Source organism: Hyperoodon ampullatus (genome assembly GCF_949752795.1).
Source record: "Hyperoodon ampullatus genome assembly, chromosome: 5".
Classification (NCBI taxonomy): Eukaryota; Metazoa; Chordata; class Mammalia; order Artiodactyla; family Ziphiidae; genus Hyperoodon; species Hyperoodon ampullatus.
The window spans coordinates 100,740,683-100,764,257 of record NC_136918.1 but is presented as its reverse complement, the minus strand read 5'-3'; the positions used below and the strand labels follow the sequence as shown (position 1 = coordinate 100,764,257).

The 23,575-nt window shown below is 40.0% G+C and overlaps 1 protein-coding gene across 1 annotated transcript in view; it reads left to right on the top strand.

The window, feature by feature from the left end:
- The window catches only part of CRYBG3 (crystallin beta-gamma domain containing 3), a 114,402-nt gene that overhangs the window by 88,764 nt on the left and 2,063 nt on the right, over positions 1-23,575 (top strand). The window contains exons 18-21 of the mRNA XM_079704941.1: positions 8,121-8,260; positions 11,274-11,397; positions 21,808-21,966; positions 22,924-23,083. Of these exons, the coding sequence (XP_079561067.1) occupies positions 8,121-8,260; positions 11,274-11,397; positions 21,808-21,966; positions 22,924-23,083 (583 nt within the window). The remainder of the gene's footprint in view (positions 1-8,120; positions 8,261-11,273; positions 11,398-21,807; positions 21,967-22,923; positions 23,084-23,575) is intronic.

Genomic DNA, 23,575 nt, shown 5'->3' with positions numbered 1-23,575 from the left:
TTTCTGATCACTCTATGCCTCAACTTTCTCATCGAATAAAATGAGGATTACATGAGCTAGTGCATGTGAAGCCTTTAGCACATGAAAACACTCAATAATATTATAATAGCTTATGGACAAGAATTAATATTTGTTGTGCAACATCAAGATTTGATAAGACTGCAAGTATTTATGTGATTTTGTTTTAAATGGGCCAAACTTAGAAGATTCCGGATTAGAGTCTCATTAGAGATTTATGAGCCTTCTATTAAATTTTCATCACTGCAGATACGTTTTTGCCAGCACACTGTTTGGTATTTCTCTGGATTAGAATGGTATTTGAGGTGCACATTATGGTTACTTTCCTTGAATTCAGTCTAGTTGTTCTTAGTTTTTTAGCCATGGTTCACTTGGCAAAGATTAGGGTGAAGTGATATTGTTGGGTTGTACAGATATGGCTGTTCTTAGTGGCTGTTTGCTAGATATTTTTAAAATAAAATAACATGTTATATTTAGAGTCTAACCAACTAACATAATCCTAAGGTAATATCAACACCTTTTCCATACAAGCAGTGATTTGAAACTCAAAGAACCATACAGTGCTAATGTACAGGTCTGTATGGTTTTTTGTTTTTTTGGTTTTTTGTATGTAAATAAATGAGCATGTTTATTGCCCAAAGGGAAAGAGCCAGGAAAAAGTGGAAGGTGGAAATGTCAGAGACAGATGATATGGGACAAAAGATTTCCCCTGGACTTGGCAACTGGAAATACCTGGAAGAGTGAAGATCTGGTTAAGGCAGATAAGGATGTAAAGTGCTGAAAAGCAGTAGAGATGATAGCTAACTTTGTTACTCTGACAGATGAGGCCGCAAAGCCCTTTGGAGATCAGAACGTGAAGGGCTTTGGTGTATACCATGAAAGGAAGTTTTGGACACTTCCTGTTAGAGATCAGAGCTCAAGAGCTTCCTTCCATCTCATTTGAACTTGTTTAAGTATCCCAGGCACTTGGCAAATTACCTGGCATGAAAGAAAAATTCAGAAATGTTTGCTAAATTGAATAATTTCTTCTTTCTTCTAAGCAATGAGAAGTAAGGCAAAACTTTATCAGATGCTTTGTTTTTAGTATTAATAGTCAATAAACTGTCCAAGTAATTTTCACCTCTGTTCTCACTTCCAGAATGGCCTCTTTTTCTCCAATAAATGTGGTCTTTGAATGAGATGTTCCCTTTCATTATGTTTTTGTCAGAGGTCTCTCTCCCACCCCCGCCAACTCCCCCCTTTTAGTCTAACACAGACTCTAACTAGAGATATTCTGTGTGATTACACAAACTGTGCTTCTAGGACCCCAACATATTTCCATTTCAAAAATCTTTTGACTATGTGCTTTCAAGTTATAGTTTATGTACTCCCTGGAGTGAAAGATTGAAGTCTTGGTCTCATGTTGACACTGAGCTAACCAATATAATTCAATATTTGCTTCGTCTTTAAAATTAGGAAAAGACCATTTGACAGACGTCGTTCCACCTCCAAGACTTGCTATATGGATAAAAAAATAATGAAAAAAATGTATAAAGTACATATATTCTCTTTACCATCTTGCAGACTCATGCAACTGATGATTAGGGAAACTAATTCACCCCCATTGTTAAATACTATTCAAGCTCATATTCAAGTCTGTATAGTTTTAAGAAATGTCAAAAAATAGTAGTTAGATTTAAACATTTTATCCAATATATATTGAAGATGTGTTGATGTAAATGTAATCCTTCTAGCAGAGTACCTGTACCCAGGTCTCAGAGCTTCAAATTTAGATGGTGGACGCACTTGCTAAGTTGATGGGATAGGTAAGAATGGGGTCATAGATATTACCCAGATGAGCAAGATGAAGTCAACTGCTTCAGATAATGTCACACATGCCAATCAAAAATATTCTACATGATAAAATTACTTAGAACATTTTAGAACTGTAGTGGAGGGGCTAAGAACACAGCCTCTGAGGCCATTCTGTCTAGTTTCAAATGCCAGCTCTTTTATTTACTGTATGTGACCTGTGCCTTCATTCTTCATCTGTAAAGTGGGGATAATAATGGTACCTATGTCAAAGGAAAGCTGCATGGATTAAAGGAGTGAATACAGTTCTACAATTCCTAACATGAATGTATTTTGGGATTTGGAATTTTTCATGTTTTAAACAGTAATATGGTTCATAGATAGCATATAAGACAATAACCCCAGAAAGGTTCTGGGCAACACCCCATAATTAAACACATTTCTGTTGCTGTAGCAAAATATAATCATGGCTACACAAGCTGGATAAATATTATAAATAGTTTTCTACTTATTCAGATCAGATTTTGTTGCCAAATGAATTAGGTTAAAAAAATTGGGGATATATATATATGTATATATACACACATGTATATATACATATATATATATCCATCCATTCACAATCCCTTCTATATAGTTTGTGTGTGTGTGTGTATATATATATGATGCCCAGCACATATTAAGTGTCATGTATATTAGTTCTTACTATTATTGTCATTTAAAATATTATTTTAGTTGATGGAGTGATGTTTTCTTTTCATTTATACAGTTTAAGTATTCTTTTCCTTTCTTAACCACAGCCTCCTTTTAGAGGCTGTATCCTCTTTGCATGACTTAGACTTTACACGGCAGGAATGTCCTGTTCCTAAGAAGAGCCTTTGGCCCCAAATGGTTGGCTGTCTTCTAAGTTAGCATGGACTGAGGCCAAGAGATTTGTAGAGCTCAAATTGTAATTAAATTCTGGTGGCTTCTGTTGTCCTTGGAAAGTTCAGATTATGAATTTAAGTACAGTTGACCATTGAACAACACAGGGGTTTAGGGGTGCTAACCTCCCCATCTCCACCCCCTATAGTCAGTGGAAAATCTACGTACTGCTATTTCTGGCTCAAGACAAAGGAATTGATAAATATCTCACCCAAGGGCAGGAAGGTGAAACAATTTGGATAGAATCAGGACTCGAACCCAGTTCTTTTGATTCCATATATTGTGATCTCTAATGAACACAAACTTCCCCCAACACCTAGTTAATTTAAAGAACTGTAAAATGAAAATACAGATACTAAATTTATTGGAAAAAAATCCACGTTCAGGTGGATCTGCACAGTTCAAACCCATGTTGTTCAAGGATCAACTGTGTATTTATAAATTAAGACCATTTAAGTAAAAATAATTTAAATAGAGAAAAGTCAAGTTAAATATATATCTCAAACCTCTAAAGAGGGAATGACTTTAAGCTTAGAAACAATAGATGTTCGCAAATGAAAAGTTTGATAGATGGGACCACATGATGATATCTCGTTGTTGTTAATGGAAGGGAGGGAGGTTTGTCCATGCCTGTTAGTCATGTTTCCTCCTTGGTTAATGCTGTTGGTTTGTGTTCTTTGCCCATTTATGTACTGGGTCTCTTAGAGGATCCTTACTGATTTATGTAAACTCGTAAAAATATCTTCAGTCATTTTCTGCAATTTTTTTCTCAATCTTGCTGCATGATCTTTTTTTTTTTTTTTTTTTTTTTTTTTGCGGTACACGGGCCTCTCACCGTTGTGGCCTCTCCCGTTGCGGAGCACAGGCTCCGGACGCGCAGGCTCAGCGACCATGGCTCACAGGCCCAGCCGCTCCGCGGCATGGGGGATCCTACCGGACCGGGGCACGAACCCACGTCCCCTGCATCGGCAGGCGGACTCTCAACCACTGCGCCACCAGGGAAGCCCCTGCATGATCATTTTTAAAACAATTTTTGAGATCCCCTCCATCAGATTTTGCATTGTTATCATAAGATAAATTTCTAGGTATAGAATTGCTAGATTGTCTTTGAAACGGGGAGTGAATTTGATGCAATTTGAGTGATAATGGTAGTCTTTTTAAAAAATGCCTTTAAAAAAATAAAATAAAAAACGCCTTTGTGGACATTCCACAAAAGGAAGATGAAAAATGTACACAGGACCTGTTAGAATATCACTTAGCATTTAAGTTATATGCTCACATAAGATTTTAATTTTTCCCTGTGGAATATAAAACAGTTACCTCATGTCAGAGGTAAGTGCCTGTAATGTAAGTGCCGCTCTTACCACAGCAAACTCTTTATTGAGGAGGGTGTTGCTGATGGTTGATCCTGAGCCCAGTCCAGGCTCCTTGCCTGTCTGCCCTTCCTCACTAATTAGTAACTCAGCAAGTGGAGGTGAGCTGAAATGCTTTTTCATTAGCTTAAGGGTGAGAATGTTGGGAAAAGTCCAGCAATGAAGTCAGGGGCTTATCTGTGGATTTTGACTGTCCACTAATTTTCGGTCACCAGTTTTAGTGGGTAATTTAGAGCCTGCTATCGGCTGCATTTCTAAACTACCGCTGTTCTGGACCCTCCTATAAGGACATTTCTTCTATAAATTGTTGGGATGCTTCCAATTTTTATTTTGCAGAGAGCGGAAGAGAAGCCTGATCTTGTCTGCAGTCACTCAGGAACTCAGTGACTTGAGATGAATTTCCATTCCTGACCCAGTTTATGTTGTTTACTGAAGGAAAATCAGTGCTCCCGGGCAGTTCTTTTATGCTTAGCTACTGTCTCACTGCACACAGTGACGCTTACCTTCTTTTCCAGCATCCTCTAACCCCTCAATCTGCACTATCTGATACTATAGCACTAGCCACATGTAGGTTGTTTTTTTTTTTTTTTTTTTGCGGTACGCGGGCCTCTCACTGCTGTGGCCTCTCCCGCTGCGGAGCACAGCCTCCTGACGCGCAGGCTCAGCGGCCATGGCTCACAGGCCCAGCCGCTCCGCGGCATGTGGGTTCTTCCCGGACCGGGGCACAAACCCGTGTCCCCTGCATCGGCAGGCGGACTCTCAACCACTGCGCCACCAGGGAAGCCCACCATGTAGTTCTTTTAATTAAAATTAAAACAAATTCACTTTGGTCACACGAGCCACATTTCAAATGCTCAATGGCCATGTATGGCTAGTAGCTACCATACTGAAGATACAGATATACAATATTGCTATCACTGCAGAAAGTTCCGTTGGACAGTGCTTCACACCTTCCGTGATTCACAGGCAACCTTTGCCACATAACATAAAGAGAAAATTACAACATGTTTTACCTATTTTAGAAACCTGGAAATTTCTTGGCATCCTTTCTCTATCTTTCCTTGTATTTCAGAGGAAGGATATTTCATCCTTTTCAAAGCGATCCTTTTCCTCATGGACTGATTCCAGTCAGGGGTCTGCACTGATGGGACAGTGGATTGGACCTCCGCCTTCTTCCCTAGAACCACCCCTCTTGTCTTGCGTCATCCAGATTCTTCCCGTTATGCTGCCACCTTCCACCGTGCCTGCCACGTGGACCAGCCGCCGATTTCCCTCCTCTTTACCAAACTTCTCTAAAAAATAGCCTGTATGCCCTGTCTACAGTCTCTTCCTGCTTATTCATCAGCCCTTGCAGCCTAGATTCTGCGCCTCATCTCCTGCATGTGGCTCAGTGAGCTCTCTCATTGGTTACCAGCTGCCCCCTGATCGCCAAGCCCAATCAGCCTCATCGCAGTCACCCTCTTCCTCGACATTGCAAAAGTATTTGATACTGTGGCCAACTCTTGCTTATAATTTTCTTTCACCTTTACTTCTGTGATATGTCCTCCTTTGTCTCCTCTCTCCTAGTTCGTTCTTCAGTCACCTCCACAGGCCTGCCTTTCATCACCACCGCCTTCGTTTGTCAGCGCACTTCTGTCCTCCTGTCATTTCCGTTTTCTTACCCATAACTGGCTCCAGTTATTACCCAGATTCTGAGAGTTCCCAGATTATCATCCCTACATTCGATCTTCTTCCTGAACTCCAGATCAGAAGGTCCAGTGTTCATTGGACATTTCTGTTAGGATTATCCTGCCTCTATCTCAACCTTCAAACCTCCAGTTCTCAATATAAGTTCTTAGCTGTGGGGCATATTTCCTCTCCAGATTTTCTTATAATTAGTGTTGACTCTTGAACAACATGGGGGTTAGGGGTGCCGACCCCCCGCACAGTTGAAAATCGGCGTGTGCCTTTACTGGTGGCCCTCCACTTCCGTGGTTCCACATCCAAGCATTCAACCAACCTCAGACTGTGTAGTACGTATTTATTGAAAAAAATCCCTGTACAATTGGATCCGTGCAGTTCAAACCCTTGTTGTTCACGGGTCGACTGTGTACCGCCGTGCCCCCAGCCACACTCTCGCACGTGTTTTTTCTCACTTTCTCATTCCATCTGTTTGTCTTACTTGGTCTCTCTCATCACTGCGATAGTTTTTCTGGCCCTCCCTTATTCACCAATCCTAACCTTCCAACGCCCCCCCACCACCACCACCTCCTGTTTCAGGTCTGACTCTTCTTCTTTGGCCTGGAGGATTCTTCCCCTGTACTGATACTTGCATTCTTTCTTTTCTTCACTCATGTTGTTGCCAGATAAGTTTTCTGAAGTCCATTGAAAGAAAAATATATGCAAACACATTTACATGCAAACATAGGCATAATAATTACCAATTCAAATTTTTGAATAAATATTTCCATGGTTCAAAAATCCCAAAGGAACCAAAAGGCATGCAGTGAAAAACTTCGCTCCCACTTGGGCCTTTTATCTTCTCAGATCCTAGTTTCCTGACAGACACATTCGCCATGGAGTAGCTTTATATTGATTTTTTAAGGAAAATGTTAATGTGTATAAAGCACACGTTATATACGTGTGTGTGTGCATAAATTTTCCCTTCTCTACACAAATGGCAGCATAAGAAATATGCTCTTCTACGCTACTCTTAACTTTGTCTTTGCCACTAAAGAACATATCTTAGAGATCTTTCGTAACAATCTCATTCTTTTGTACGGCTGTATAGAACTCCTCCACAATTCACTTAACCCGTGCCCACTTGATGGACATTTAAGTCATTCTCCGTCCTTTGCCATTCCAAACACCGCTGCCAGGAATAACACTTTGATCAGTCATTTTGCTCTTCTGCAAGTATATCTGCAGGCCACTTGTGAGAGCTGGTGTTGGACTGTTTGTTTACTGTTCTCTGAACGTCCACAGTCCCTGTCCCCAGGGCTCTGCTTCTCATGTACCAACTTACACATAGTTCAGCCCCTTCCTACTCCTCTGCCCAAAAGCCTTCAAGGACTCCCTGTTGGCAATAAATCTGTCTCTGCCCTGTCAGTGTAAAGGAGAAGCAGGCAACTCAATACACAGTAGCAAACAGCCAGAGCACTGGGCACTGTTTCTTGTTGGACTCTGTGTTCTAGCTACATAGGTCTGCCTGCTGTTTCCCTAACATGGCCCGTGCCTTTCTGTCTCCCTTCTTTGCACAGAGTGCCTTCCCTTTATTCTCCATAGGCCTCTCCAGATCCATGGCATCTTTTGAGGCTGAGCTCCTACACCACCATGTCTGTGAAGCTTCCTTGATTCCTGCACCCTTCTGCTAAAAAGAGTCTGGGCTTCCACTGGGTACTTTCATAGGGCATATCCTTCTATGCCCTGGATTACATTCCAATATCTGTGCAATTCTCCTAGTTTAGCTTCTAGTTAGTAATGCCCCAAACATAAGGATGGTGACTTGTTTTGATTTCTCATCCCCCAAAAGTTGCCTACCATGGTGTCTTGTATATACCAATGAATGAGAAAGAGCAAAGTTGATTCTATTCTTGTCTGACATGATGGTTGGGGGAATACTTAAGAGCCTAGAGCCAAGAAGTCTTGTATTCTCAGTGACTGCTGCTGTGACCTCCTGGGAAATGAGAGTGCTGTTCCATTCTATGTTTATTCTATGGCCAGCATTGGCTGGACCAAAAATGCAGTATTACAGCACAACCAGACCTTAATATGTGATTGGAACCAGGTCTCCATTTTTATTATGACAGCAAGACTCCTTTTTTAAAGCTTCAATTTTAATTTACAAAAAAATTGAATAAAACTTATTTATGGAATCTAGTCTCACCACTGCAGCTTTGACTATAAGGCCATCAGAGGGTAGAGCAGTAAACTGCATATGCAACAGTGGATCCAGGGTACCCTGCGTTCTAACTGGGATGTCACTGAGGTGTGGCCACTGTGTATGGTGATGTTTTCTCTTTTCTGTGCTGTTAGGTTTTTGAAGAACCCTCCATTAGCCTTTTTGCTCTGGAACATTGCGAGGGGAGAGAGTTACATCTAGAAGAGGCTGTGAACTCTGTTCTGAACAAGGACCTGCACTTCTACACCCAGTCCGTGTGGGTAAAGAGTGGACTGTAAGTATGGGACAAGGGCTTGGCCTGCTTCAGTCACTCTTGTAGGACAGAGTTGCACAGTTGCTTTTTACTCCCCCACTGCTGCTGTTACTTGGTCTGATGGTACTCTTACTCCTTCTCTTCTCTCTCCATGTAATAATAGTAGTTTCTCTCAAATAAGAGAAGACAGTGGACTGTGTCCAGTATGAAGTAGCAGGCAGTGGTCTGGGAGAAGAGCCTGCTGGGAGAGAAGGGCTGCCATGTGTTCAGAACATGTGTCCTAGAGAAGGTGGACCAGATGACCCTAACAATTTGCGCCCACTTTCCTTTCAGAAGAAACCTAATTAAACCAGCAACTTTGACTGGTTGAGACCATTGCCTGCTTATGACAAGTGACTAAAACTAATAGGGTTTTTTTTATATTTTGATTTGACATCTTGTTTATTCTAGAGCTGTTTGCTCCAAGGCAGTTATTTTCAGGCTGGATGTCCTGGCTGGCCCAGCCCACCTACCAGCGTTGCTGTTCATTCAGGATGTCAGTCAGGGTGGAGCCAGGTCTTGCGGGGCCTGCACTTTTACAATCTAGGGAGATGACTCTAAGAAACTAAATGAAAAATGATGGGTACATAAATTAGGTATGAACTTGCAAATTTATTCAGAACAGAAATGGCAAGTGGCCTGCAGGGGAGGGGTCCTGAAGTTGAAGCTCTAATGCGTTCTAGAAAATCTACATCTCAGGCCATTTCTGAGAGTGGCTGTCAGCCTGCCCCTCCTGTACCTTTGGTGTTTAGGTACCAAAAGTCATCTGAAAGAACACACATTGCTCTCAATGATGAATATAAAGATGCCTATTTTTATGTCTTATGACTTTGAAATTGTGTGATAATCAACTCTCCTTGTTAAACTATCTGGGGATAATGAAAGACAAAGCTGAGACTATAAGTTGATTTGAAAACTGAGTTAACTATTATAATAAGTGGTTTCTGTATCATTCACGTGTACGGCAGTTTAAACTTTCTTCTGCAAAGCATTTCACAGGGTTTGATGTTTATTAAACATAAATTGATTTACTCTGTCTAAGCATAAGAATCCCTATATTATATTCCAGTATATCATTTACCACTTAACTAACTCTGAACTGAATTCTACATCCCTGTGATATAGGACTTTCACAGCATTTTTTTAATACTACATTTATTTATTTTATTTATTTATTTTTGACTGCGTTGGGTCTTCATTGTTGCGTGCGGACTTTTTCTAGTTGTGGCGAGCGGGGGCCACTCTTCCTTGCGGTGCACGTGCTTCTCATCGAGGTAGCTTCTCTTGTTGCGGAGCATGGGCTCTCGACGTGCAGGCTCAGTAGTTGTGGGATCTTCCTGGACCCAGGGATCGAACCCGTGTCCCCTGCATTGGCAGGTGGATTCTTAACCACTGCACCACCAGGGAAGTCCCTCACATCTTTTTTATACATTTCTTTTCTTTACATTTCTAAGTGGAACTGATAGTTATTGACTCACTTCTGGAAATTTCTCACGAGCTTATTTCACTCTTTTGTAGAAAACTGGTGCCATTTTACCTTAACATTCTTATTGCTTCTCTTTAGTTTATTATGTACCTCCTCTCACTGTTCTGGATTCTCTAAAAGAGAATTGGTACATGAAGTAAGGGCTAGTGAAGGCTGTCTGAAGGTTTTCCTAGGCTACAGGTGGCTTCCAGAATACCACTTAGTGCACAGCCAGCTGCCCTCAGTGACAAGTTTTGTTCTGTTTAATCCCTGTATTATGCCACATCTCTGATCTGTGGTGCTAATGGGGGCCAAGTTAATGCTTTTCAACTGTGAAATTCATTAGATTAATATATAATGAGGTATAGTTTATTGAAACCTTGCCTAGGTTTTATAACTGAGACATCCCTGCCTGTCTAAAAAGAATCTGCAAAGCTGGAGAGGTAGCTTAGCCTCTCCATGGTCATGCTGTCCTGACTCTGCACCAACCTGATGGTTTAGATTGTGTTGGCAAGAAGGGGTGGAGGGAAGGTCATATGCCTTGTTCATCCATTCATAATTTGGCCAAGCCTGATCTTGGCTGTGAGAGCAGGAGGCTTCGTCTGAACCAAGCAAGGCAGCCACCTCATCTTCATGCCTACTTTCTGAAAGCACCATATGCCATGACCTGGAGTCCTGCTGAGAATTTCAGATCCTCTTGGCAGTCCCAGCTTATTCTCCTTAGCTTGATAGCCACATCAAGCAGGTCTCAGCAAACCTTTTCAGTAGGGGCCAGGTGGTCTTTTCAGTTTGTTGGCTATCCTGCCTCTGTCACAAGCATTCAACCTGCCATTGTGGTGCTGAAGCAGCCGAGGCCAATCCGGAAAGGAATGGGCATGACTGTGTGCCACTGGATGAGTCTCCAGGCTCCAGACGCTCACCTTGAGGCCCTGCACACTTTAACTTGGCCCGATTTGAAGGCCCCTGGGGTCCTGAGAAGTATTTGCAAAGGAGTTAGACCTTGAAGTAAGAGTTCAGACCAGATTTCTGTGGATAATTTTAAGTAGCCCTTGCTAGGAGTTGTTGTGGAAGGAGGTGTGTCTGCAGAGGTCACCAGAGCTGTCCAGAGAGGCTGTGAAGGACGTGGGACAGTGAGCCTAAAAGTGGAGAGGAAACAGGTGGTTTTTAACTGGGTAATTAGGGAGGAATTATGATCTATCTCTGAATGTTAAAATGTTAGGAAAAAAACTTGGTATTATCAAAGGAACGAAGAAGTCTAAAGCTGGAGGGAACCTTGTTTTGGAAGTAAGAAAACCAGATTCCTGATGAATCTAAATCTTCTCAAAGCCACAGTCCAGTGGGCTTTCTCCTAGTCCTCCCTGCTTTTTCCATTAAAATATACAATTACACAATGTTTTTTCTTAAAAACAGTGTACAAACCTGGAGGTTTTAAAGAAGGAACCCTATATGGTATAGTAAGAGGTATTTTTGTTAAGAGATTGCTTTCTGTTTTAAGCATCCCATTTTTTTTTCTTTCCTGTTCTCGTATAGGTGGATAGCTTATGAAGGATCCAATTTCTTAGGAAGACAAATCCTACTCAAGCCTAATGAGATCCCGAATTGGACAGCATTCAGTGGATGGAAAACAATTGGTTCCCTCCGTCCTATGAAGCAGGTAAGGAGAAGAGAACCATACTATCCAAAATAGCTCCATTTCTTAGTAGAAATGTCAAAAACCACAGCATCTGAACTATGGACCATTTAATTTAGTTTGCCATTTATGTTATAGGAGGATCTGATTAGGATGGGGATTTTATAGATTTTAACTAATTCATAAAATTGTACCTAAGGTCAGCACTGGGTTTTCGCTTTGAGTCCAGAGTCTTATTGACCTTGTTGCCTTTTCATGGGAAAATAAGTATCATAAGCTCTGTGGCAAGCAGTGGAAAGAAGAATGAACTCTGAGAGTGCACTAGTTTTACTTCCTAAGTACTTGGCTTTTTCCCCCCACTTACATAATACTCAGGATGGATCCTGGCAATTTAATTAACATAGTATTTATTGCACACCTACTGCTTGTCAGTCTTCTATTCAAAAGCTTCCCACTGCACTTTGGATATAGTCTAATCTCTTCAACGTGTCCTGTGTGATCTGGCTCCCCCTGGCTTCTCCAGCCTCATCTCTCATCATCTCCCACTCATACGCATGGCTGTCACATGCACCAGTGCACAGAGTGTTTTCCCACACTAACACAGACTCTGCCCTCTGTCTAGAAGTTTCTTCCCTCATTCTTTGCCTGGCTAGTTCTTACTTCTCCTTCTAAGTTCATCTGTAGTGTCAGGTCCTCCAGGAAGCCTCTTTCACTCTCTCTCTAAATCCAAACTACATCCTTAAAGACCTGGTTCTTTTTCTACAAGACACTGCCTGCAGTTTGTAATGACATAGTTGTTGTTGGACTGGGTGCTTTCTCACTCTACTAGAAGCCCCGTGAAGGCAGGGGCTGTGCGTATTTTGCTTATTACTCTACCCTGTCACAATGTCTGGCACATTGTAGGAACTCAGGGACTATTTGTTTAATGAAGGAATGAATGTATAAATGGATAAGTGAATGTTTGACATTATGCAGAAAAATTATGGAAGATATTTAAGGGTAGACATGATTTTGGCCTTCTTGGAGCTTCCATTTTTGTTGGGTAAAAAACACAACCAACTCAAAGCAGTAATATAAACTGCAAAATGGGGAGGGGCTAAGATGGTAGACTAGAAAGACCCTGAACTCACCTCCTCTCACCACACCAAAATCACAACGATCTGCAGAACAACCATCGATGAAAAAGACTGGAACCTACCAGAAAAGACATTCTGTAACTAAAGACACATAGAAGGAACCACAACGAGTAGGAGGGACAGACTTGCAATATAATCAAATCACATACCCCTGAGTGGGTGACCCAAAACCTGGAGAATAATTATATTGCAGAGATTCTCCCAAAGGAGTGAGGGTTCTGAGCCCTACATTGGGCTCACCAGCCTGGGGGCCCTGCACCAGGAAGACGATCCCCCAGAGCATTTGGCTTTGAATGCCAGTGGGGCTTAATTTCGGGAGCGCCACAGGACGGGGGAAAATAGAGATGTCACTCTTAAACGGTGCAAACAAAATCTCATACACAATGCCCAGGGCAAAAGCAGTAATTTGATAAGAACCTGGGCCAGACCTACCTGCTGGTCTCGGAGAGCCTCTCAAAGAGGTAGGTGGCAAACGGATCATTGAGCTGGAAGACAGAGTAGTGGAAATCACTGACGCTAAACAAAAGAAGAAAAGAGAAAAAAAAAAGGGGACAGTATAAGAGCCCTCTGGTACAACATCAAGCACACTAATATTTACATTGTAGGGGTCCCAGAAGGATAAGAGCAGGAGAAAGGGCCTGAGAAAATATTTGAGACATAATAGCTGAAAACTTCGCTAACCTGGAGAAAGAAACAGTCACTCTAGTCCAGGAAGCGCAGAGAGTCCAATACAGGATTAACCCAAAGAGGAACATACCAAGACACATTGTAATTAAAAGGACAAAAATTAAGGATAAAGAGAGAATATTAAAAGCAGTGAAGGAAAAGCAACAAATAACATACAAGGGAACTCCCATAAAGCTATCAGCTGATTTTTCAGCAGAAATTGCAGGCCAGAAGGGAGTGGCATGATATATTTAAAGTGATGAAAGTGAAAAACCTACAAGCAAGAATACTCCACCCATCAAGGTTCTTGTTCACATTTGATCGAGAAATCAAAATCTCTACAGACAAGCAAAAGCTAAAAGAGTTCAGCACAACCAAACCAGCTTTACAACACATGTTAGAGGAACTTCTCTAGGCAAAAAAGAAAAAGCCACAACAAGAAACAAGAAAATTATGAAATGAAAAAGCTCACCGGTAAAGGCAAACAAGCAGTAAAGGTAGGAAATCATCCACACACAAAGCTAGTAGGGAGGTTACAAAGCAAAAGTAAAATCATCTATATCCACAATAAGCAGTTAAGGGATACACAAAACAATTAGATGTAAAACATGACATCAAAAACAGTAATCACAAGGGAAGGAGAGTACAAGTAGAGGCTAGTTAAAATGCATTTGAGATTAAGAGATCAGCAACTTAAGACAATCATTTATATATATAGACTGCTATATAAATACCTAATGGTAACCATAAACCAAAAATCTACAACAGATATACACACAAAAAGGAAAAAGGAATCCAAACATAACACTAAAGATAGTCATCAAATCACATTAGAAGAGCGCAAAAGAAGAAAAAAGGGGAGAAAAGGGCCTATAAAAACAAATCCAAAACAGTTAACAAAATGGCAGTAAGAACATACATATCGATAATTACCTTAAATGTAAACGGACTAAATGCTCCAACCTAAAGACACAGAGTGGCTGAATGGATACAAAAACAAGACCTGTTTATATGCTGTCTACAAGAGACTCACTTTAGATCTAGAGACACATACAGACTGAAAGTGAGGGTTTGGAAAAAGGTATTCCATGAAAGTGGAAATCAAAAGAAAGCCAGAGTAGCAATACTTACATTAGACAAAATAAGACTTTAAAATACTGTTACAAGAGACAAAGGACACGATATAATGATCAAGGGATCAATCCAAGAAGATGACATAATAATTGTAAATATATATGCACCCAACATAGGAGCACCTCAATATATGAGGTAAATATTAACAAACGTAAAACGAGAAATTGACAGTAACACAATAATAGTAGGGGACTTTAATATCCCATTCACATCAATGGACAGATCATCCAGACAGAAAATCAATAAGGAAACACTGACCTTAAGTGACACATTAGACCAAATAGATTTAATTGGTTTATAGAGAGCATTCCATCCAAAAGCAGCAAAATACACATTCTTTTCAAAGTATACCTGGAACATTCTCCAGGATATATCACACGCTAGGCCACAAAACAAGCCTCAGTAAATTTAAGAAAATTGAAATCATATCAAGTATCTTTTCCAACCACCATGCTATGAGACTAGAAATCAGCTGCAAGAAAAAAACTGCAAAAAACCCAAGCCTGTGAAGGCTAAACAAGGCTAAACAACTAAACAACCAATGGATCACTGAAGAAATCAAAGAGGAAATCAAAAAATACCTAGGGACAAATGAAAATGAAAACACAACAATCCAAAACCTATGGGAAACAGCAAAAGCAGTTCTAAGAGGGAAGTTTACAGCAATACAGGCTTACCTCAGGAAACAAGAAAAATCTCAAACAACCTAAACCTTATGACTAAAGCAACTAAAGAAAGAAGAAACAAAACCTAAAGTTAGTAGAAGGAAAGAAATCATAAAAATCAGAGCAGAAATAAATGAAATAGAGACTAAAAGCACAATAGAAAAGATCAATGAAACTAAAAGCTGGTTCTTTGATAAACCTTTAGCCAGACTCATCAGGAAAAAAAAAAGGGGGACAGGGCCCAAATCAATAAAATCAGAAGTGAAAAAGAAGTTACAGCCGACACCACAGAAATACAGAGGGTCATAGGAGACTACTACAAGCAACTATCTGCCAATAAAATAGACAACCTGGAAGAAATGGACAAATTTTTAGAAAGGTATAATCTCCCAAGACTGAAGCAGGAAGAAATAGAAAACATGACCAGACCAATTACCAGCAATGAAATTGAATCAGTAATTCGAAAACTCCCAAAAAACAAAAGTCCAGGACTAGATGGCTTCACAGGTGAATTCTACCAAATATTTAGAGAAGAGTTAACCCCTATCCTTCTGAAGCTATTCCAAAAAATTGCAGAGGAAGGAACAGTTCCAAACTCATTCTCTGAAGCCAGCATCACCCCGATACCAAAACCAGACAAAGATATCACACAAAAAAAGAAAATTACAGGCCAGTATCACTAATGAACATACATGCAAAAAGCCTCAACAAAATACTATCAAACCAAATCCAACAATACATTAAAAGGGATCATACACCATGATCAAGTGGGATTTATCCCAGGGATGGAAGGATTTTTCAGTATCTGCAAATCAATCAATGTGATATACCACACCAACAAATTAAAGAATAAAAAAACATATGTTCATCTCAACAGATACAGAAAAAGCTTTTGACAAAATTCAACATCCATTTACAATAGAAACTCTCCAGAAAGTGGGCACAGAGGGAACATAACTCAACATAATAAAGGCCATATATGACAAACCCACAGCTAACATTATACTCAAGGATGAAAAGCTAAAAAAATTTCCTCTAAGATCAGGAACAAGATAAGGATGTCCACTCTTGCCACTTTTATTCAACACAGTATTGGGAGTCCTAGCCACAGCAATAAGACAAAAAAAGAAATAAAATGAATCCAAATTGGAAAGAAGTAAAATTGTCACTGTTTGCAGATGACATGATACTATACAAAGAAGATCCTAAAGATGCCACCAGAATACTAGAGTTCATCAATGAGTTCAGTAAAGTTGCAGGATCCAAAATTAATATGCTGGAATTTGTTGCATTTCTGTACACTAACAATGAACTATCAGAAAAAGAAAGTAAAGAAACAATCCTATTTACCATTGCATCAAAAAGAAAAAAACACCTAGGAATAAACTTACCTAAGGAGGCAAAAGACCTGTATTTGGAAAACCTTAAGACACTGATGAAAGAAATTGAAGACAACACAAACAGATGGAGAGATTTACCGTGTTGTTGGACTGGATGAATCAGTATTGTTAAAATGACCATACTTCCTAAGGCAATCAACATATTCAATGCAATCCCTATCAAAATACCAATGGCATTTTTCAAGGAACTAGAACAAATAATTTTAAAATGTATAATGGAAACAAAAGATCCCCGAATAGCCAAAGCAATTTTGAGAAAGAACTGAGCTGGAGGCATCACACTCCCTGACTTCAGACTATACTATTGTACAAAGCCACAGTAATCAAAGCATTATGGTACTGGCACACACACAGACACATACATCAGCGGAATAGGATAGAGACCCCAGAAATAGACCCATGCACCTAAAGTCATTCTATGACAAAGGAGGCAAGAATATGTAATGGAGAAAAGTGGTGCTGGGAAAACTGGAGAGCTACCCATGAAAAAATCAAATTAGAACATTCTCTAATACCATATACACAAATAAATGCAAAATGGATTAAAGACCTAAATATAATACTGGATAGTATAAAACCCCTAGAGGAAAACATAGGCAGAACACTCTGACATAAATCACAGCAATATTTTTTTGGATCCATCTCCTAAAATAAAGGAAATAAAAGCAAAAATAAATGGGACCTAATTAAATGTAAAAGCTTTTGCAAAACAAAAGAAATCATCAACAAAACGAAAAGGCAATCTACTGAGTGGAAGAAAATGTTTGCAAATGATATGACTGATAAGGGATTAATATACAACACATAAAAACAGCTTGTATAGCTCAACACAACATACAACCTGATTTAAAAATGGGCAGAAGTGAACAGACATTTTTCCAAAGAGGAAATGCAGATGGCCAACAGGCACCTGAAAAGATGTTCAACATCACTAACCATCAGAGAAATGCAAATTAAAACCACAATGGGATATCACATCACACCTGTCAGAATGGCTATTATCAAAAAGAAAACAAAAAACAAATGTTGACGAGGATGTGGAGAAAAGGGAACCCTTGTACACTGTCGGTGGGAATGTAAATTGGTGCAGCCACTGTGGAAAACAGTATGGAGGTTTTTCAAAAAACTAAAAATAGAACTACCATATGACCCAGCAATTCCACTCCTGGGTATATGTCCAAAAAAACCAAAAACACTAATTCAAAAAGGTACGTGCACCCCAATGTTCATAGCAGCATTATTTACAATTGCCAAGATATGGAAGCAACCTAAGTGTCCATCAACAGATGAATGGATAAAGAAGACATGATGTGTGTGTGTGTGTGTGTGTGTGTGTGTGTGTATACACACACACACACGATGAAATACTACTCAGCCATACAAAAAAATGAAATTTTGCCATTTGCAGCAACATGGTTGGACTTGGAGGGCATTATGCTTGGTGAAATAAGTCAGAGAAAGACAAATACTGTGTGATATCACATGTGGAATCTAAAAAATACAACTAGTGAATATAACAAAAAAGCAGCAGATGCACAGATATAGAGAACAAACTAGTGGTTACCAGTGGGGAGACAGGGGAGGGGTAACATATAGGGGAGGGGGAGTAGGAAGTAGAGACTATTGGCTGTAAGATAGGCCCAAGCATGTATGGTACAACACGGGGAATACAGCCAATATTTTGTAATAACTGTAAATGGAAAGTAACCTTTAAAAGTTGTACTAAAACTTTTTTTAAAAATTAAAAGCTAGGGGTTTCCCTGGTGGCGCGGTGGTTGGGAGTCCGCCTGCTGATGCGGGGGACGTGGGTTCGTGCCCTGGTCCGGGAAGAACCCACATGCCGCGGAGCGGCTGGGCCCCGTGAGCCATGGCCGCTGAGCCTGCGCGTCCGGAGCCTGCGCTCTGCAACGGGAGAGGCCGCAGCAGTGAGAGGCCCGTGTACCGCAAAAAAAAAAAAAAAAAAAAAAAAATTAAAAGCTAAGAAAAGTGCAAAACAGTGTGTAATCATCTAAAAGCCACAGGCAATGCCTGATTCAGAGGAAGGAAGCATGAACATGTGTGGGAGTGGTGGGAGGTTTCACGGAGGGTAGGAACCCATGCTAGGCTTTAGGGGTACTGTGGCCAACGGATATGCCATTTGTACTTCTCTGAACCCTTTAGAAACACTTTCACACTTGATTCCAACAATAGTCCTTTAGGGTAGGAGTTATTACAGTTGACTCTTGAACATGGGTTTGAAATACGTGGGTCCACTTATACTCCAATTTTTCCAATAAATACTACAGCATTACAGTATACAGTGATCCGAGGTTGGTTGAATCCACAGATGTGGAACCGAGGATGCACAGGGCCGACTATAAGTTATGCTCAGGTTTTCAACTGTGCAGAGGGTTCGTGCCCTTCACCCCTGCATTGTCTAAAGGTCAACTGTATTCCTGTTTTCTAGAAGGAAAAATAAGGCTGAGAGAGAGAAAGCAAATTGGCAAAAGTCATCCAAGTGTCAGAACCAGGATTTGAACCCATACCTGTTATGCGCTAACATCTGTGTTCTTAAAACAACCACACCCTACTTTCCTCCAAAATAAGAGAAGCATTTACAGTGTGGTACCATATACTTCAGGCACTGAGCTGAGTGTAGGTAGCATAGTGGGTATAAATGCCAAGGCTCTGATTTTCAGATCTGACATATAAGTGGTAAATAAATGGTAGCCGATAAAGTCACCCTAATGATTGGTCTTGCTGCCCCCTTCTCTCTCTCGCTGTCTCTCTCTCTCTCTCTCACACACACACACACACACACACACCATGCTCATCACTACCACTCTGGTTCTGTTGGTTCAAATCCTAGCTCTGCCACTCAGAAGCAGTATGACTTTGGGTGAGTCACTTCATTTCTTGGCACCTCAGATTCCTCACTGGTGACACAGTGATCGCATTGCTTACCTCTCAGTATCACTGTGAGGGTTAAATAAGAGACTGACACAACACGTGGCTCAGATTGCCGTGGTAACACATTTATTTCGAAAGGTTCTTTATTCACGATGTCCTTTGAAAGAACCAGAGATGCCCGACTGAGGGATGCTAAACATCAGTGCACTTTCTTGGCAGAGTGTGTGGTACAGGATTTCCTGACCCTCACATCTTGCTTATTCCTCAGTCCTGTCACGTGGGATGATGGGTAACCGCCCTGAAAAGCCGTGGGGAAAAAGCACAGCTGAAGTGGGATTTCAGTTTAGCTTTTACTGACTATATAATAACGCTTAATCCCATGTTGTTAGAAACTTTAGAAGCCAAGTTGGATGCTGAGAACATTTCCTTCACTTTTGAAAGGGGGTTCCTTGCTGGGGAAGGATGTCTCTGCCTATTGTTCAGGGTCCTGAGATAAAGAATAGCTAGAACAGTGGCCTCTGATTTTACATAGTTTTTTGACAATTAACATTATATATTATTCTCCTTGCATTGTGCTTTGGGAAATTATTCCTGGTTAAACGTTTAATTTCAAAATAATATTTTAATAGATTATTTTCCCTTTGTTTATTAAGGCCACAGCTTTGAAACGCAGCAAAGGAATTCTAGGTTTCTAAAACAGTATTATGGGTCCTGTTTCCTTTTTGGTAAAGCTCTTGGCACTGCTTTAGTTCATATTGTTTAGAAATTCAGGAATCATTAAAATGTGATCCTCTTTGAGCTTGGGAATTAGGAAGTGACTAAGGCACTTATACTGCATATCAGTGTTTTAATGTATAATTAGAGGAGTCAGACTACAAGTGTGTAATAAGGGTAATTAGTACCTTGCTTGAGTTAATGGATTAAAACTGTGATGTTTGGTCCTAACATAATTGGAACTGTCCTCTGTGAAGGTCACACCTGTTTTCTTATATATATAAGGTAAGGAAACTGTAGCAAAGAATGTACTGAAGCATCCAGAATTAATTGCAGTGGGAGATTTATAGAATTATATGATTTATAGACTTTTGAATTATAGGAATTTAAGTACCTACTGTTGCACTATGAATGTGGAAGTAGTGGTTTGAAACACTTAAAACATTTTGCCGAGGTCTTTTTCACCTGCTTTAAATTACCAGATTTAAAAAAAAAAAAAATGTCTATTTGCTCATTTAAGTGTTCCGAATGTTTATTTCCTTAGGAAGGCAAACTTTAACTGGTCTCATGTTAACCCATCTTAAGTTTCAAAATAGAATATTCATTGGTGGGTTTACCATGATACCTTGTTGAATTTACTTAGCACTTACATTTCTCAGAGTGAAAGTGCTCTTTTGTTAAATAACAGATCACGTGTTACTATTATGTGACAGGGTTGTAATTGGGATGTCAACACCTGACCCAAGGTGGGGATGTTGGGTGTCCTGTGTTATATTACATTAAGACTGGAGGCCTAAGTCCTGAGGCTGAAAGAATAGTTTCTGTGGAGCTTCAGTCATGTGCTGTGTCCTCCTGTCATCTTATTTCACTGCCACTTTTGGAATCGGTCTCATTCCCTGCGTCTAAGAGTAACTGGGGCATTTCTGCACAGGCCTTAGAGCATCCGGGTTAAGAGGGAGTGTTTTGCTGCGGACAAACCTGGCTCTTCCTTGTCTGTGTCACCCTTATTTACAAAAATGCGGGTCATAATTGTACTTTCTTGAGGGGTTGTTCTGGTCATTAATTCTGACAGATGATATACTGTGGCCCAGAAAGCATTTAGGACTAAGTCTCAATAAATAATAACTGTTACCCATAGAGGCAAGTCCCAGATTTAATATTTTATTTGCAAACTTCTTGTATATATTCCAGGCCCAGGAGATGAAGTCCTTTGTTACCCAGTTTTTGAATACCTACATAGTGATCACCTACATGCATGGTCTCTTTCCTTGAAATATTAACGTCAACAAAGTATAAACAAAGAAATTACCAGTGCTACTAGGGCCCTCAGCTACCTGGGTTTTTCAAGACCTCCCATAGCATTCATTGGGCACTTAGTCATAGCTCAAGCCAGTATGTCTGATTATTGTACTGTCGCTGCTAAGTTGTTGTTACATCCACGTAGGCAGTGCCCTGCCCTTACTCCTACTCCTCTGCCTTCCCCAGGCCAGCTAGGACATAGTAGTTAGTGAATGAACCTCATTAAGTGCCTAATTCTGCACCGCCCCTTGCCATAATGGAGTGTGAGTGAATGAAACTATTACCTTTCACCCTTCCAAAAGAGTGTATTTCAGAAAAAATATAATAGAGACTGTACAATTTAAGCTGTGTGCTCTGGTGTAAGGATTTGTTAATAGAAAATATTAATTTACACACATCTGCTAAAGTGAAACAGATATAAATAAGCTAAATTCTGTTAACCTCTCATATCCCCCTCAAGCTCTCCTTTGGAAAGATTGATTTCCAGATTCAAAAGGTTTTTTCAAAATGTCTCTGTTCCTCCCGTCACAGCCTGCAGTGTACATTAGAATAAAGAACCGAGCCCAGGATGAGTATCTGACAGTCACCGGAAATGTAGCTGACACAAGGGCAACATCTGTGTGCATTTCTCCCTACAGCGGGAAGAATACTCAGATCTGGCACTACTGTCGAGGACTCTTTAAATCCAAGGTAACCAACCCCACTGATAGTATACCCCACTTTTCGGTCTTTGGTCTTTTTCGTTTGGAAACCAGAATCTTGCCAAATCAAATGGCATGATAAAATATGCAATTTCCTATCAACAGTTTTTTGCATAAGAACATTGACACATGTATTACTGAAGCATCTAGGTGAAATGGACTTAGAAACTAGATTTTCTACATCAAAAAATTCTCTATTTTAAAGTAAAAAGTAAGACTAACACATACTATGGATATTCCTAAATGGTTTTTTTAAACCAGTGATAAAAGTCACTGTACCCAAATGGACAATGTGCTGTTGTGAGACGCTCCTTACACTCTGTGGCCCAGATTAATTTAGCTGTCTTTGTAATTCCAAACATGTTGAAGCCTCCTCATCTTCAAAATATACAATGAAGGTAGAAGAAAGCTGCTGTTTTTTGGAGGAAGCTTAGAAAATAAAATTTAGGTTTCTTTGTTTTTCTGCACCCCTTCCATTATGTTTGATGCTGTGGGGAATAAGACACCAGTTTTATTATGTCACCAGTGGATTCTCGACCATTTCTCATGCTTCAACAAAAATGAAAAGCACTTAAAAGTAATTATTGTCCGGGTATCTTGCACATCACCCAATGTTTTTGTAAGAAAAACATGCTCGACCTTACACATTTAAGCTAACAGGGATTCAACATTTAATTGTAATTCAACAAACCTTTGACCATCTGTTGTCAGATCCAGACCATCCTTTTAAAAACAAGTACCTCTAGTTCAGTACGTTTATTTCCATACCATCTCCTTCCCTCAGCCATAAAGATGACTTAAAAAGTTGACTGAATTTATAATTATGCTAGTTTTCTTTTGAGATTAGACAGTCATGTCTCTGATCTGTTCACATGGAAGAAAAGGGGCCCAATCCAATTGATTTTAGTAAACATGGTACTGCCAATTTATTTCTTGACCCTTTTAGGCCAGTGACACATGTCTTGATGTGATTGGTGGTCGAGACATACCTGGAGCTAAAGTTGCCCTATGGACTGAACATGGGCAGTCCAGGCAGAAGTGGAGACTGAACAAAAATGGGACCATCAGCTCCTACCTCAGTGACCAACTTGTCCTTGATGTTAAAGGTAGGCCTGTGGTGAAACCCAGTGTTCTGTGTCCTTATTCATTTTAAATTCATTTTAAATATTCATTTTAAATCCCAAGCCTCCTCCTCCTTATGGGTAAAAGAAGTCCTTATGCATAAGGGAAATATTAAATCATTTTAAATTATGCTTGAAAAAGTCGAGATATGCCATTTTTAACAAAACAATGAGCTATATATGGATCAAGAAAAAGCCTCAGGACCAAGCCTACAAAGGTTTCTGTTTATCAGTACAGTTGTAAAATTTTCATTTTCTACATGATCTTTGAGAACATTTCTAAATTTGAAGCATCATCAACCATAAAATGTCATCCATTTCCTAAAGAAATAGTTCTCACCTTCTGTTGTGAATTGCTGTGGTCCTTAAAATTTATGGTCCTTTAAATTTATCATTTAAACTTGTTTTTGAGTTCAGCAAGGTCAAGGCCAATATTATTCAGTGCTGTCGCTTTAATTGAGTTAGTCATAGCCACTC